General features: G+C 43.6%; 1 protein-coding gene across 1 annotated transcript in view; it reads right to left on the bottom strand.

Moving 5' to 3' along the window:
* Positions 1 to 17,201, bottom strand: part of pdlim5a (PDZ and LIM domain 5a) — an 88,147-nt gene extending 70,946 nt beyond the window's left edge. The window contains 2 exon segments of the mRNA XM_070446860.1: positions 14,698 to 14,849; positions 17,187 to 17,201. Coding sequence (XP_070302961.1) covers positions 14,698 to 14,849; positions 17,187 to 17,201 — 167 coding nt within the window.
* Positions 17,202 to 18,502: the final 1,301 nt, after the last annotated feature.

Genomic DNA, 18,502 nt, shown 5'->3' with positions numbered 1-18,502 from the left:
TTTTGTGGAACAGTTTAATTTCAATAATAACGTTTTTGTTTGTCAAAAGAATTGTCACGTGGTTTATCATCAAAGTCTGAAGTAAAAATGTATCTATGACGAGAGCACCAGCCTCTGCCATATGGACACGTTAATACACTGTGATCCATTGGCGGCTAAAGAAATCAGAGCAGTAGGCCTACAACTTCCGTCATCAACTACGTAAAATACATAGGCCTGAAGCCGACAAATAAAAACAGTAGAAAATATCCTGATGAAAATTCTGGTTCTTTCAATCACATTCATCTCTCTACTCTGCCTGTCTACATCCCTTTCTATCGGTCTTGACCTGAGCTACTGTATATTGTATCAAATCATCACTGGGTCCGGCCCGAAGCTGTCGCTATGGAACTTGCAACATTGTATCAACTAGCCTATTCCGGGCCCTCAGAGTTTCCAGCGACAGCTGTTTTTTATGACGTTTCCACTAGATATTTGTATTTTTGTATTTATTATGTATCCCCATTAGTTGCTGTCAAGGCAGCAGCTACTCTTCCTGGGGTGTCACGGTCGTTTGTAGAATTAACGGAACAAGGCGCAGCGTGCGTAGAGTTCCACATGTTTAATTAAAGAAACTCACCAAAACAAATACAAAACGAAACGTGAAGTCAAATGCAGTGCACACTGGCAACTACACACAAACAAACAAGATCCCACAAAAACCCAATGGCAAAAGGCTGCCTAAATATGATCCCCAATCAGAGACAACGATAAACGGCTGCCTCTGATTGGGAACCATACCAGGCCAACATAGACAAATAATAACCTAGGTAACCCACCCTAGTCACACCCCGACCTAACCAACATGGAGAATAAAAGGATATCTATGGTCAGGGCGTGACAGGGGTTTATTATGTATCCCCATTAGTTCCTGCCAAGAAAGCAGTTTACTTTCCTGGGGTTTTATTATGTATCCCCATTAGTTCCTACCAAGGCAGCAGCTACTCTTCCTGGGGTTTATATGATCCCCATTAGTTCCCCTAGGCAGCAGTTACTCTTCCTGGGGTTTATTATGGATCCCCATTAGTTCCTGCCAAGAAAGCAACTACTCTTCCTGGGGTCCAGCAAAATTATGGCAGTTCTATACAATTTTAAAAACATTACAATACATTACAGATTTCACAGCACACTTTGTGCTCTCAGGCCACTACTCCACCACTACCACATATCTACAACACAAAATCCATGTGTACGTGTTTGTGTAGTGCGTTTGATATCGTGTGTGTGTATGCATGTGTCTGTGCCTATGTTTGTGTTGCTTCACAGTCCCCGCTGTTCCATAAGTTGTATTTGTATCTGTTTTGGCCATGACAGTTTACAATCCAGGGTTACTTCAAGCAGTTAAGTCACCTCAACATGCTCAATTTCCACATTATTTATTACAAGATGTAGTTGAGGTTTAGGGTCTAGTGAATGATTTGTGCCAAATACAATGCTTTTAGTTTTAGAAATATTTAGGACTAACTTATTTCTTGCCACCCACTCTGAAACTAACTGCATCTCTTTGTTAAGTGTTGCAGTCATTTTAGTCACTGTAGTAGCTGACATGTATAGTGTTGAGTCATCCACATACATAGACACACTGGCTTTACTCAAAGCCATGGCATGTATACTTGGATGTTTAGTGTCAACGTCTGTTGCTGGCATGTCATGCCTAAGTTTGCTAATCTTGCCAATTAAAAAATCATTAAAGTAGTTGGCAATATCAGTCGGTTTTATAATGAATTAGTCATCTGATTCAATGAATGATGGAGCTGAGTTTGCCTATTTTTCCAAAATGTCATTTAAGGTGCTCCAAAACTTTTTACTATAATTTTTATGCAATTTATCTTTGTTTCATAGTGTCGTTTCTTCTTCTTTTTATTCAGTTTAGTCACATGATTTCTCAATTTGCAATACGTTTGCCAATCGGTTGTGCAGCCAGACTTATCTCGCATTCCTTTTGCCTCATCCCTCTCAACCATATCATTTTTCAATTCCTTACGAGCCACAGGGATTTAACAGTTTTTAACAGTCATTTTCTTAATGGGTGCATGCTTATTAGTAACTGGAAAAAGCAATTTCAGAAATGTGTCAAGTGCAGCGTCTGGTTGCTCCTCATTACACACCACAGAACAGCAAATATTATTTACATCATCAACATAGGAATCACTACAAAACATATTGTATGAACTCGTATACACTATATTAGGCCCAGCCTTTGGAACTTTGGTTTTCCTAGATATGGCTACTATATTGTGATCACTACATCCGATGGGTTTGAATACTGCTTTCAAGCTAATTTCTGCAGCATTAGTAAAGATGTGATCAATACATGTTGASGATTTCATTCCTGTGCTGTTTGTAACTACCCTGGTACAGTAGGTTGACTGATAACCTGAACCAGGTTGCAGGCACTGGTTACAATTTTAAGATTTTTCTTGAGTGGGCAGCTTGATGAAAGCCAGTCAATATTTAAATCACCCCGAAAATATACCTCTCTGTTGATATCACATACATTATCAAGCATTTCACACATGTTATCCAGATACTGACTGTTAGCACTGTTAGTGGTCTATAACAGCTTCCCATAAGAATGGGCTTTAGGTGAGGCACATGAACCTGTAGCCATATTACTTCAACCGTGTTTAACATGAGATCCTCTCTAAGCTTTACAGGAAAATGGTTCTGAATATAAACAGCAACAGCTCCACCACTGATATAYGGGCTTCCGAGTGACCCGGTGGTCTAAGGCACTGCATCATAGTGCAAGAGGYGTCACTACAGTACCTGGTTCTAATCCAGGCTGAATCACATCCGGCTGTGATTGTGAAACYCATAGGTCKGCGCACAATTGTCCCAGCGTCGTCCAGGTTTGGCCAGGGTAGACCGTCATTGTAAATAAGAATTTGTCATTAACTCACTTGTGTAATTAAATATATGGGATCATCATGATATTTTGCTCTTTCACACTGAAGTTTGGTGATTATCAAGGCCGGGAGTGTTGGAAAGATTTTTCAAATACTGAGGAACTATAACAATGGATGAAACAATTATAAAAGACTTTGTTGACTTGTGTGAGGTGAAGAAAACMATACTGAGAAGTGATGAACGTGGTGAGTTAAGACAATCAGAAATCAGACTTTACCAAATGGGCTCTTTCTTACATACAGTATGCATGCATTCTGGAGAGAGACGCATCATATCTGTCACGCCCTGACCGTAGAGATCTTTTCATTCTCTATGTTTGGTTGGTCAGGGTGTGACTCGGGTGGGAAACTGTATGTTCTTTGTTTCTATGTTTTGGCCGGGTATGGTTCTCAATCAGGGACAGCTGTCTATCGTTGTCTCTGATTGGGAATCATACTTAGGCAGTCTGTTTTCCTCTGGTATTTGTGKGTAGTTGTCTTTGTTAGTGGCATTATAGCCAAAGTAAGCTTCACGKTTGTTTCCTTGTTCTYTGTTTTGTTTGGCGACATTTATCAATAAAAKAAATGTACGCTCACCATGTTGCACCTTGGTCCGGTCATTTCCACGACGACAGCGATCGTGACAATATCTTTGTCACCCCTCCCCTTCTTCTTGATGCAACATTTAAAATGATACCCAAGACACATTATCTTCACACATATTTTAGATCACTGACATCCCACAACTCAATCAGCTAGACCTATCACAACGCCCACTACCCAAATTGTGGGCTTCCCAAATATGCATACTGTAGGCCTACGCAGTTGTGATTTAAAAGAATTCACAGCTATTTTTTAAAAGAAGCTAACGATCCTCTGTGGCTAAGACATGCTCCCTGGTGAAGTATTTTGAAGGACTTTATTTAGACAGGAGTAATTATATAATTTAGAGAAATATCTATTTACTTTAGGGCAATCCAGCAACCTAACARTGCACCCCCCAAACTTTTTCTTTCCAATTCGCAAGAGGCTGAAACAAGAGATTTGTATATAATGACGAGATGCTCATGTCTCCTCCCTAACAATGGGAGTCTTTGTCCCAAAGGCGGGAAGGCACGCGACAAGCTTAGGTCTGCATATTATTCCCATAGAAACACATTGGGCTTATTTCGGACAGAGTTCGGGGAGAGTGAGCGCTCTCGCTTCGCCTCTTCCTCTCTGCTAAACCTGTATCATCAGAGAAAGCATCCAAGCGTGTGACACATCGCCCCTCTATATGTAGCCCATGTATCTCTGATGCTGTCTGGACAGAAATAGCATGCCATACTCTTTTGGTCCAGACAGCATCAAATAGATGTGCTACACATACTGAGGGGCGCTGTTTTGCTCTCTCGAATGCTTTAACTAAGATTGCTGTGTCTTTTTGTCGGCTCGCGTCTATGGCAAATAAATGATCAATATTTATATTTTATTTGGATAGGCAAGGAGGTGCGGTAGGGTACGGTAGGGTACGGTAGGGTACGGTAGRGTACGGTAGGGTACGGTAAGGTCGGCCAGGCCCCGTAAATTTGGAAATTTACACAGAGCTGTTATATTCTGCAGCCAGAAGACTCCTTACTTGACCTCAATTCAATAAATTGACTTGAAAAATATATATATATTTATCCCAGAGGAGCAATCCATTGTTACTTGAACTGTCTGTTATAAGCACATGAAACCATGATAAAATGGATGTCATAGGAAATGACTACGACTGATTATGACAAATTCTAAGAAGAAGAAAAGGCGATCTTGTTTGCTGTCTAGCTAAGCCTATATTTACGTTTGTGTCACGACATTGTTAGATCATTTATCATAGACTGCCAGCCGGTGTTAAGTTACGAAGGTTCAAGTCAAGTGTTACCGGAGGAGTCTCCTCAGGCTCCTCTTCGATGCCAAGCCAAGGTTTTATTAGCAACTAATCAGAGATCAGAACCGGTCTGAGGCGGTTGGTCGGGGCTACTCCCTCACTGCTGCCCACGTGGATATGAGTCACTGTGTATATAAATCGCACAGCACCACCTCAGAGCATCTCTATTCAGGGTACACCACTTCAACAAATATATCCCAACCCCAACCCCCAACCCTCACACATGAAACCCCAGACCTCAACCATGATACCCCAACCCTCACTCATGATAACCCCGACCCCAACCCTCACTCATGATAACCCCGACCCCAACCCTCACTCATGATACCCCCGACCCCAACCCTCACCCATGATACCCCCGACCCCAACCCTCAACCATGATACCCCCTGAGCCCCAACCCTCACTCATGATACCCCCGACCCCAACCCTCAACCATGATACCCCCGACCCCAACCCTCAACCATGATACCCCAACTCTCACCCATGATACCCCCGACCCCAACACTCAACCATGATACCCCAACCCTCACCCACAATACCCCCTAACCCTCAACCATGACACCCCATGAGCCCCAACCCTCAACCATGGTGTCCCATGACACCCCCTGAGCCACACAGACACACACACCCACACAGACACACATATAAAGTACAGTTCATGCTACACACACACATCACAACTGCTGCTACCAGACTCTTATTATGAATACTAAATACTGCACAATTTAAACACTTGGCCCCCCCCCAATCCTCCCTTCCCCAAAAGCTTTGTAAATATTGGACTATAAATTGTGCCTTCCTGTATTATACTTAAGCTAAAATGTGTATTCTATTCTCTTGAGACACATTACTTTACTTTGGCATTCTTATATTTTATTAGTGTCTTATTGTTGTTGCATTGTCCAGAAGGAAGCTGCAAGTAAGCATTTCGTTGGACGGTGTATGCCATGTCTCGTACATACGACTAATAAAACATGAAACTTGAAAGGGGAAACTTCACCCCACAAGCCTGTAGCACTTGTGGTGCACGGAACTACTCGGGACATAAAGGGCTTTCTCTAGTCAAACTGCTATGTGGAAACATGATGTGCCTCTTTGTGTGTGGTGTTTTCCGTATCAAGATCAATATTACAGCAGAACCTTGTTTTTTATAAGATTGAAAATAAAGCATAAATCAAGCTAAATGTGTTTATGTTTATGCATGTTTATGACTTATCAGGACCTAGTATCCATTTGGCTTTCTACTTGGCTGTGTTTGTGTTGATCTACTGTTCCACTGTGGGCTCAGTCACAAAGGAGGCTTATCAAACAGTGCAATTATTCTCTAACGGTCTTTTCAGCAGGAGAGATGTGAACACTGATAACGGAACAGGAACTATGGGAGCAATTAACTCTGCAACACAAAAGGTTTTTAATCTGAGTCTGAGTGCTTGTGTGTGTGTGTGTGTGATGTGTGGTGGTGTGTGTGGTGTGTGGTGTGTGTGGTGTGTGGTGGTGTGTGTGTGTGTGTGTGTGGAGGCAATCAAGCTGGAGTGCCTGTAAGAAGCAGCATGTGTTACCTACTAAACACCTCATACACACACACACACACACACACACACACACACACACACACACACACACACACACACACACACACACACACACACACAACACACACACACACACACACACACACACACACACACACACACACACACACACACACAAAAACAACCACACACACACACACACACACACACACACACACACACACACACCGAGAGTGGGCAACGCCCACAAGGCACGACCACTGCCATTTACCGGAACAAAAGAAATAATGTAATTAGGGAGAATAGGTTTCTAATTGAACCCTCTTTGGGAAACGAGGTATTTCTCCCCATATTGGCCAGTAAACGTATAGGATAATAACAGCAATACACAAAGCCTGTTCTGTTGAAAGAGATTAAACATTTGACAACAGTGCCAATGAACACTTTATAGACACAATAATTMAAAATGGGAAATAGAGTATGAACTAGGAAACATTGTTTCTGAATGGAATATCTATTTCCTCCCTTTCCATCATTCTTTTCCAACTTTCCTTCCCAATAACACTGACATCCCGGTCTTCCCATGAACCTCCAAGCATATCTGGGACTGTTTTGTGTCCGTACGAGACTGAGCAATCCAAACAACTGACCATCTGACAGTCATTGGACGATGACGGGTTGATATACAGCAGAGCTCCATGTGTTTGTTATGGTCCCTTTCTGAACTAGCCTAACTGACAAGATCTTACCCKTTTTACTAGCCTTATCAAACTGAAATCTAAATAAGGGAATGGAAATATTATTCATTAGTGAATCGATTCAATTTCCCCAGCTGCCCATAGCTGCCCGTAAAACTTTATGGAAGCTTGTGAATGTTAACGTAGCACATTGATATTTAATCGTCCATTGTTTTTGCAAAGGAGCAGCGTTTTCTCGCTCTCGTTTATCGGAGGCTCTGGCTCTTTAAATGTCACTCTCTCGCTCTCCTGCTCTCTGGCTCGCACACACACACAAACGTTTTCTCTCTCTCTCCCTTCTCTCCGCGCCTCGCTCTTTCTCGTCCATCCCTTCTCTCAGTGAGCTGAGATGAGTACAGGGTAATTGAGGGTAAAACGGCATAGTGAGATGGCGGCTGAGCAGCCTGACAGTAGGAGGTTAATAAAAGCTAATGGTTGCCGTTAGCAGCACCGGCTCTGTGTGTGAAGACTAACAGTAGGTGACAATCCAATGGGTTTAGAGCCCATCTTGAACTAAGGACTATCCAAGCAAAAGACCATTACAGTGATCATGTTTTGTTTGATTGCATAACTTCTCTCAGTCTACAGATGGACGTTTTCCCAAAGTTGATAAACCTGAGCGTGACCGGCAAGACAGCAGAAATGGGAGAGGAACTCTTTCACATAGTGAGGACCCTGGGACTAAACACCTCCCTCTGCAACTGGATCCTGGTCTTCCTGACGGGCTGCCCCCAGGTGGTAAGGGTAGGCAACAACATGTCTGCCACGCTGATCCTCAACACTGGGGCCCCTCAGGGGTGTGTACTTAGTCCCCTCCTGTACTCCCTGTCACCCATGACTGCACGGCCAAATACGACTCCAACACCAACATTAGGTTTGCTGATGACACAACACTGGTATGCCTGATCAACGACAACGATGAGACAGCCTATAGGGAGGAGGTCAGAAAACTAGCAGTGTGGTGCCAGGACAACCTCTCCCTCAATGTGAGCAAGACAAAGGAGCTGATCGTGGACTACAGGAAAGGGGGGCTGAACAGGCCCCCATTAACATCAACGGGGCTGTAGTGGAGCAAGTCGAGAGTTTCAAGTTCCTTGGTGTCCACATCACCAACGATCTAACATGGTCCAAACACACAAAGACAGTCGTGAAGAGGGCACGACAAAACATTTTCCCCCTCAGGAGACTGAAAAGATTTGTCATGGGTCCCCAGATCCTCAAAAAGTTCTACAGCTACACCATCGAGAGTATCCTGACCTGTTGCATTACCGCCTAGTATGGCAACATCTCGGGCATCGGACCGAAATGCGCTGCAGAGGGTAGTGCGTACGGCCCAGTACATCACTGGGGCCAAGCTTCCTGCCATCCAGGACCTATATAATAGGCGTAGTCAGAGGAAAGCCCATAAAAATGTCAGAGACTCCAGTCACACAAGTCATAGACTGTTTTCTCTGCTGCCGCACAGCAAGCGTTACCGGAGCCCCAACTCAAAGCCCAAAAGCTTGTTAACAGCTTCTACCCCCAAGCCATAATACTGCTGAACAACTAATCAAATGGCCACCGGACTATTACATTGCCCCCCCATTTGTTTGTACACTGCTGCTACTCACTGTTAATTATGTACAAATTACCTCTAACCTGTACCCCCGCACACTGACTCGGTACCGGTACCCCCTGTATTTGGCCTCGTTATATTATTGTGTTACTTTTAATTACTTTTTACTTTAGTTTATTTGATAAATATTTTCTTAACTCTTCTTGAACTGCACTGTTGGTTAAGGGCTTGTAAGTAAGCATTTCACGGTAAGGTCTACACTTAAATCCAACTTAAATAAAGTTGGATTTGATTTGATTTGATACCACTTTGCACCATTAAAACCAATTTACATGMTTACATTTTTCAGACGGTTGACATGACACACAAAGTTAATTCAAAGTTATCGGTATTGCATTACTAAATCCCTGCAATGTGACAGCCATCTTCAAACTGAGAGAAAATACCAACAACTAAGACGTGCAACGTTATTCACTATCAATAGTCCTACATTCCATGGGGCAAGTCGAATTTTCASTTAGTCTTCCATTGACTTCAATGCATGAGTAAGTTCAGTGAAAAATAGGATTTGTCCCCATGAGAGTCCAGTTTCTCTATAAAATATGAGCAAGTATGATCATTGTGAGTGTGAAACAATCTAATGAAACGTGGACCAATATAGCAGCAATGTACTTTTTTTTACCCCCCCTTTCCCCTTTTGTGATTACAATCTTGTCTCATCGCTGCATCGCTGCAACTCCCCAACGGGCTCAGGAAAGGCGAAGGTGGAGTTATGCATCCTCTGAAACATGATCCACCAGACGCGGGCTTCTTAACATGGAAGCCAGCTGCACCAATGTGTCAGAGGAAACCCTGTTCAACTGACGACCGAAGTCAGCCTGCAGGCGCCCGGCCCGCCACAAGGAGTCGCTAGACCACGATGAGCCAAGTAAAGCCCCCCCCGGCCAAACTCTCCCCTAACCCGGACGACGCGGGGCCAATTGTGCACTGCCCAATGGGACTCCCGGTCACGGCTGGTAATGACACAGCCCAGGATCGAACCACAGGCTGTAGTAATGCCACAACACTACGATGCAGTGCCTTAGACCGCTGCGGTGCCTTAGACCGCTGCGGTGCCTTAGACCACTACCTTAGACCGCTGCNGTGCCTTAGACCGCTGCGGTGCCTTAGACCACTACCTTAGACCGCTGCCTTAGACCGCTGCGGTGCCTTAGACCACTACCTTAGACCGCTGCGGTGCCTTAGACCACTACCTTAGACCGCTGCGGTGCCTTAGACCACTACCTTAGACCGCTGCGGTGCCTTAGACCGCTACCTTAGACCGCTGCGGTGCCTTAGACCACTACCTTAGACCGCTGCGGTGCCTTAGACCACTACCTTAGACCGCTGCGGTGCCTTAGACCGATGCGCCAATCGGGAGGCAGTGCACAGCAGTGCTTTCTTATCTAAAACCAGTCAAAAAGCTGTGCCTCACATTCATCTAAGATTTTAAAAAACACCTGACCCGCACCAAAAATATATATAGTTATATAATGAATCTAAGAACATCTAAGAAGGTTTTTAATACGGTGCTCGTAAAAAAATAATTGTCTGTGTTACAATCGTACCGTCTCACATCTGTCAGTTTGACCTTTTAAACCATGTCTAACATCTGCAGCTCATCTCCTCTCATCAGACCTGCTTTCAAACCAGAGCCTTTGTTGGAAAATAACTAACAAAGTGTCTCCTTTTCAAACGCAAGGAGATACAGAAAGCATTGTTGTAATTTTTTTACGTCCTCTTCCTGTGATCTGCCAACAAACCCAAATCAAAGACGCAAAAAAAAAAAAACTGGCTTTCTGAGCGAGGCAGTAAAAACTAACAGTAACCGACGAGAATATTGTTTTTTTTTCCATTACACATGTTCACTCATTAAACTCCAGATGGAGCAGGGGCCGATCCACGGCGTCTTCTGCCAGGGAATGCCATGAAGCACAAAGCTAGCTCTGATAAGGCAACTTCGTGTTTAAATAGGATTTTAGGAAATCGAGGCCTTACTCTAAATCTACCCTTAATTGGAGCAATAAAGAGATGTGGAGAATGTATTCCCCACAATGGCCGTCCGATCACACAGACGTTAATGTTAATAATGGCCGTTCGGGAACCTAATGAAGCACGCATCACAGCATGTGTTTCCAATAGATCAGGATCTACCCCTAAAGAACTGATAGCTCTCAGCTAGCCTAGCGCTCAACCAGTTTTCTTAAAAACAAACTCTCCAACTGAAGAACAATTAAATTAGATCGGCACTTGGCAACGACATTTCCAGCCTAATAAAATAATCGAGAACAAACTTCCACCATTTAAGAAGTTAACAGGCTCTCTAGCTGGCAGTGTTGGAATAATACGACCAATGGAAAGACAAATGACCCACAAGAGAAAATATGTGGCATGGGGTTTCATAAGTCCAATCATATTACTAAGTGGATCTATCAGGACTTGTTTGTCACTGTCTAAGACATTCTATAGCAGTTACAGTTAGAGAAGTGTGCTACTAATCTGTTTAAGTTATTGAATGTAGTCTATAATTCATATTCCTCTAAATCAATTGGTATATTTAACTAATTGAAATGAATGTTCTGTCAGGCTGTGGCCTTAAAGTAGAACATCTAACGAAAGAAGCAAGACATCAGCCTTCAATTGTCTTTCAAATGAATCCTTGAGATGTACATTGAGTGCACAAAACATTAGGAACACCTTCCTAAYATTGAGTTGCACCCCCTTTTGCCCTCAGAACCGCCTCAATTTTCGGGGCATGGAYTCTACAAGGTGTCGAAAGGGTTCCACAGGGATGCTGGCCCATGTTGACTCCAATGCTTCCCACAGTTGTGTAAAGTTGGCTGGACCATTCATGATACACACAGGTAACTGTTGAGTGTGAAAAACCTAGCTGCATTGCAGTTCTTCACGCAAACCGGTGAACCTAGCACCTAYTACCATACCCCGTGCAAAGACACTTAAACCTTTAGTCTTGCCCATTCACGCTCTGAATGGCACACATACACAATCCATGTCTCAATTGTCTCAAGGCTTAGAAATCCTTCTTTAACCYGTCTCCTCCCCTCATCYACAATGTATGAAGTGGATTTAACAGTTGACATCAAAAAGAGTTCATAGATTTCACCTGGATTCGCCTGGTCAGTCTATGTCATGGAAAGAGCAGGTGTTTGTAATGTTTTGTCTACTCAGGATATGTAACCCCATATGTAGTGGGTTCCAGAATTCGGAGTATTGAAAATATGGGAGCCAATAATATTGACCCGTAACTTTTTGAGTTTTTATTACTGGTTAAACAAAATCTCTTTCTCTGAGCAATTTTATTAGAATAAAATAATATRCTTATTTTGTTGTTTTTCTATCATATAATACAGCTCAGTATTTGTATTGTATATTTTATACAGTCATTTTTGCTCATCTTTATCAAGGGTGCCAATAATTCTAGATCCTACTGTATTATACATGCTGACTGACTGACTTTCCTAAGTGGAATCCTACATAGTGTATGTATGGAATTCCCTTGATGTCGAGGAGCATGAAGTTGACTCAAGTCTCTTCCATCTCACAGATCATTGGCCAGGTTTCGATCTTGTTTCTTTTTTTTACACGTACATGTGTCCTTGAGTTATACACTGYGGCTGTTATTTTTCCCATCAGACCAAAAGCAAACCTCTTTAATCTTTCAGCGCTGAGACAGAGCAAGAGGATATGCCTCCTAAGCGCCAAAACTGCTCAGTCAACACAATGTGTTTTCTTTACTGTTCCTCCAGTCCCAATTTGAGCATGCATGTGTTTTCCTCTTGTCCTCGCTATAGTCAACATGAAGTCGAATATGCAAACTGGCATAGTGATTTATGAATTCAAGCTCAATGAAATATTGCTGTCCTAGCTGGTCTGTTTGATCTGCTAGCAAAGAAGATCAAACCTGGTTCCCAGAACCTAATCCCGAAAATATCACCCCCGCAAAATCGTGATTCGTCAAAATAACCAGTGACATAACACCACCAAAACGAATTGATGCCCCTAGACGCTGATCTTGGTTCAGTTTAGCATTTCCCCACTACTGGTTAAGGTTAGGATAGGGGGAGGGGAAGCTGATCCTAGATCTGTAGCTAGGGGCAACTTCCTGCATCACAGCAACAACTCAGCGTAATAAGCACATAAGCCATACTGTGATTGCTTTAGCAGATTCCCCTTCAAAAGTACAACTGGGCTCTAAGAACAATTTATGTAATGATATGGATGCAAAAATTCCACCCAGGCTCTCTCTCTCTCTCTCTCTTCTCTCTCCCTCGATATCCTAGCCAGCCTCTCTCTCTCTCTTCTCTCCTCTCTCTCTCTCTTCTCTTTACTTTTCTCTCTCTTTTTACCTCTCTCTCTCTCTCCTCTTCCTCTCTCTCTCCTCTATCTCTATCCCCTCCTCTCTCTTCCTCCTCTCTCCTTTCTCTTCTCTCTCTCTCTCTCTCTCTCTTCTCTCTCTCTCTTCTCTTCTCTCTCTCTCTTTTTCCTCTCTTCCCTCTCTTCTCTCTCTCTCTCTCTCTTTCTCTTCTCTCTCTTTACCTCTCTTTTACCTTCTCTCTTTACTCTTCTCTCTTTACCCTCTGTTCTCTCTTTTCTCTCTCTCTCTCTGCCTCTGTACTCTACCTCTCTTTCTCTCATCTTTATACTCCCTTCTCTATCTTCCTTTACTTCTCCTCTGGCAGTGGACTAGCTTCAGACAGATCGATTATCTAGCTTATTTCGCTCTCTTGTGATTGGTGATGAATGAAGAAATCTCTTTTAATTGAATTTATATTAATTATTTTATTGTTTTTATTACCCAAACACAGGACCTGCTCTTCCTCTTGTGGGGATTAGTGCAATGGGCTCTGATTCAAGTAGTGCACTATAAGGGAATAGGGGGTCATTGGTTAGTGTTCTGAAAGGGCATTGCTTACAACAAGTCAAGAAAACACATCAAAAGGCTCCAGTGGGTTCAATCCAATTTCTAATGAGCACAGGCGATCCTACCAATGCAGAGATGAGAGACCACAGATTCCTATCGTTGTATCTACGAATGTGTATGAATAGGAATACAAGCTGTTTGCTGTGTTCTTACAGCCCAGCTGGTTAGCATGCACACAGGCCTAATGTACCAGACCAAAGTGACAAACAATTAAAAACACATGACCACAGACAAGGACTCCAATACATTCAACTTCAGTGTACATCAGCATTCCCATATGGAGGAAGCAGAGAGCATCGCATCTGCTGATTTGTTTCACTTTTCTCAGGGAGAAACATAGCGTGAGTCACTTAAGATACATTTTTACAATAGCTGTGAACATCTGACTGTGTGTGGTGTGTGTGTGTGGTGTGTGTGTGTGGTGTGTGTGTGTCTGTGTGTGTGTGTGTGGTGGTCTGTTGTGTGTGTGTGTGGTGTCGTGTGTGTCGTGTGTGTTGTGTGTGGTTGTCTGTGTCTGTCTGTCTGTCTGTTGTCTGTCTGTCTGTCTGTCTGTTCTGTCTGTCTGTCTGTCCTGTCTGTCTGTCTGTCTGTCTTTGTCTTCTGTCTGTTGTCTGTCTGTCTGTCTGTCTGTCTGTGCGTGCGTGCGTGCGTCGCGTGTGGATCCTGCGTTGTTTCCCGAGATGTAAAATGATGCACAGTGGGAGCACATGTGTTGTAACTTAGTAGTGCTGTTAAGAAGTGAGCGGCAGGTAGCCTAGCGATTAAGAGCATTGGGCCAGTAACCGAAAGGTCGTTGGTCCAAACCCCCGAGCCGACTAGGTAATACATCTGTCGATGTGGCCTTGAGCAAGGCACTGAATCCTAATCACTCTGGATAAGAGTATGAGCTAAAATATAAAAGCAATTCAAGGTGTGTGTGACCTTACCCTGGCGGATTGTAAACCTAGCAAGCGGTTGGATATTTGCAGATTATAGTTTGTTAATATCTGTAGATCATCTATAGGGTGACTTTCCAAATACAGTGTGACCYTCCATATTGTTGTTTCGGTGTTTACCTTTGCAGGTTGAGGTTGAGGTTGCCAGCGCAGGCCTTGATCTTGTTCTGAGCTTCCAGGTGGTTCATTCCATCAGTACTGATGCCATCAATAGACAGGACCACATCGCCCACTGCGATACGTGCCTTGGCTGCCTTTCCCAGGTCCGTGAGCTGAAACAAACAACGACAACACATTTGTTAGAGATGTGTTCATAATGTATACAGTACATTTTGATAGAAACTTGGCCTACCTGCGAAGAGAGACATTTTTGTATTTTAAAAGAATGGTGCAAAGTGCCCCCCAAAAAAACTCTATATGATCTAGCAGTGTGATTTAAATTGAAACGTTTCTTCAACAAKATGTGCTATAAAGAGGACTTTATTTATGTATTGCTCAGTTTACTAAACTCTAGTTTAGTAATCGCCTTCTTATAACGCTCATTGCTGAAGAAAAGTTTCACATGAAATCACACTCCCAGAATATGATGAGGCTATTGCACAGATCATTTGTTTCCTTGTTTCGAACAACTACAAGCTAGACACACTGTCAGACTCTGGTTATTATCACATGGATAATAAAACACACCAATATTTCATCTGAGGATCTCAATCCTTCTGCACAGTTATAGGATAACCCAGCATGCAAACAAAGTGAAATGATACCACTTAGATTCCCGACAGAAAACGCTCTAATTCGAAACAGCTTTTAAAAACACAAAATAACATTTTGGAAGGCCTTAATTAAATAACAGCACAGTCTTATAAAATGGTGGCAATGAATGTTTCACAGCCACAAACACAATAGCATCACTCTAGTATTGAAGTCAATGCTGTTCGCCATATGGTCGATGAACCATGAGATAACTGGGGTTACCACTTGAGAAACATTTCCCAATTGGCAGAAATGATGAGTTGTCATTGGTTGGTGAGAGAAAACACATTCTTGACATAGTTACAATTTAAACTGTCTTTTCCTTGTGCTCTTCATGAGAAAGTCATTTTAACACAATTAAACAACGTCGCTGTTGAAAATTACTGTGGTAACAAATAAATTATACACGTGCCCCAAGCCTTGATTTTGTTACTGTAAATACACACCCATGRTATAAACAACCTCAAAGAGACCACATTTCCGTGTATACTGTATGCAAAAAACCTTGTGTTGTACTGCCTGTAACCTCATAGAGCATGTTGTTGTCAGAGCAGGAAGAAATTAAGTTTAGTTTATTTATATGTACGACAATATTACATGTCACGATATTCTGTGTTTTAATGATGTTGTGGGCTGTAAATTCCAAATGAATTTCCCAATTGGGAGATAATAAAAGTTTTCTAATCAAATGTAGACAGCCATTCCCAACTGTTCATCCTCGTCAACACTCTGCTCTAACCAACTGATGACTCAGTAGTATCTCATGACTGCCTGAACCCAGTCRCTGATGTGGTTATTTGTACCGAGAATAACCACTGACTAACTATCATCGGCCATATGTATCAAGAGTCGGAATGTTGATCTAGAATGAGATCCACCCTCCCCCCCGTCCATGTAATCATATTTGGTATGATCTAAAAGGCAYAACTGATCCCAGATCAGCGCTCCTATGCTGAGAAGCTTCTGGAATACATACTATACTACTCTCCAGTTAACTTACTGTCCCTTTGACATGATATTAACAAATGGCTCATAGTGTAGCTGGAACGTGATAGGGACTGTTTGCTTGGACAACACATTCTCATCAGAGTTCTGGAAGAAGAGGAAGTCATACAGGCGAAACCATGTTCTCATGACGATCAAGCTACKGTGTTGCCATGGGAAACTGACACGTACTGGTTGTACTTCAAAATGGCACCCTATTCATTATATACTGCACTACATGTATCCAGAGCTGGAGATGCACCCAGTGAAGTGTTTGTTTTATAAAAATATGATGGTTCCTCTATTCACTCTGAGATGCATTACAGCACACAGCTTCTACAAAACATGGTTAACGGTTCTAAAATAAATCTAAACAGATTTTTGAATGACAGTACATTCCCAGATCATACCATTGCGGACACATGCAGTACTTGAGGTTGTGGTTAAACCCAGTATTATGGACATTTGCTTCTTTTGACACCATCAAGAGAAACCACAGGGACCACTTCTTAGACCGTGTGTTCCCTTGGGCAGATGGGAACAGTACTGAGGGAGGAATATATCTGTAGGTCGATGTACTGGTGTCAACATGTGGTTATACTGTATAACGCCTGACGGGGACAGACCACTCGTTCCCGATCTAACTATAATGAGAGATCAGCGCAACCGAGAGGATGTCTGTGTGCAAGCGAGAAACCCTGGTGTGTCTCACGGTCTGTGTGTATCATAACAGGCTTATTCTGTTTACCGACAAGCACATTCATAATCGTTTCCTTAAAACCTGTCCAGATTGTAGCTGTGCATTGGGTGTGTTTCACTGTTATATTGTCACACGTCTCCTGTGTGGTATCAGCATGTTGTGCTGTGTGTACTTCGAAGCGGTGCATTCCGTTGTGTGTATGGAACGCTACGCTGTGTACAATGTGTCGTGTGGGTCGTGTGTGTGTGTTGTTGTGTGTGCACGATGTGTGCAGAGTATGCGGTGGCAACCGATCTGTCCCTAGATGTGTGTCCAGGCCTGTCGATGGACGTGTTTAAGTATACTTGTTGGGATCATTTTTGTAGTTAGTTTTGGGGCGGTTAGGTTAAGGCTTAGGGTTAGGTAATAGATTTTGAATGTGCGTGTGTGGTGTGTGTTGTTCTCTCATTCTACAGCGTGAGTGATGGAGTGAATGAATTTGAGTGAATGGGTTAGAGAGTTCCTGTGTCGGTACAGTACGAGATCTTCTCTAATTCCTGCCTGGTGCGTGGGCAGGCTAATGCTCAGTTGAGCACGCCGTTAAGGAACTAGCAGCTGGACAGAAGTAATAATGAGGCTCACCACCCGCAGATTAGACAAAGCTCTGTGCGCTCCTGCCTTTTATAGTCATCATTAGGGCCATCACACGCAAACTCACTCAATCACTCATATACACAGTCAAAAGCCCACCCTTTGGTCTGCACATGAGTGCAGGGCAGCGAGAGCGCGGTACTGGAGCATGTGGGGGCTGTTCTGTTTCTATGCTAAGAGCCAATGTAGGACTGGAAAAATCGATCTTCTGACACTCCTCTCTCTCTCCCTCCTTCCCCCTTTCTTCTCCCTCCTGTCCTCTCCTTGCCCTTTCTTCTCCTTTCCCTCCTCCTTCTCTCTCTTCTTCTCTTCTCCCCTCCTTCCTCCTCCTCTCCTTCGCTCCTCTCCTCTGCCCTGCTCGTCTCTCCTCTCTCTCTCTCTCCTCTCCTCTCCTCTTCCCTCTCCTCTCCTCTCTCTCCTCTCTCTCTCTCTTCTCTTTCTCCCTCTCCCTCCCTCCCCTCCCCTCCCCCTCCCTCCCTCCCCTCCCTCCCTCCTCCCTCCCTCCCTCCCTCCCTCCCTCCCTCCCTCCCTCCCCTCCCTCCTCCCCCTCCCTCTCTCTCCTCTCCTGTCATCTCTTCCCTACCCCCTCTCCTCTCCTCTCTCTCCTCTCCTCCTCTCCTTCCTCTCCTCTCCTCTCCTCTCTCTCTCTCTCTCCTCTCCTTCCTCTCCTCTCCTCTCCTCCCTCCCTCCCTCCCTCCCTCCTCCCTCCCTCCCTTCCCTCCCTCCTCCCTCCCTCCCTCTCCTCTCCTCTCTCTCCCCACTCCCTCTCTCTCCCCTATACCTGAAACACTATAGTCTTTCATGTAATGAAGTCCACAAGGTCATAAAGGTCAAATCGTGTAGGTTGTTTCTTCTTCT

The sequence above is a fragment of the Salvelinus sp. IW2-2015 genome, linkage group LG15 (genome assembly GCF_002910315.2).
Source record: "Salvelinus sp. IW2-2015 linkage group LG15, ASM291031v2, whole genome shotgun sequence".
NCBI classification, from domain to species: domain Eukaryota; kingdom Metazoa; phylum Chordata; class Actinopteri; order Salmoniformes; family Salmonidae; genus Salvelinus; species Salvelinus sp. IW2-2015.
The sequence above is the reverse complement of the archived record's forward strand: the minus strand, read 5'-3'. Positions and strand labels throughout refer to the sequence as shown.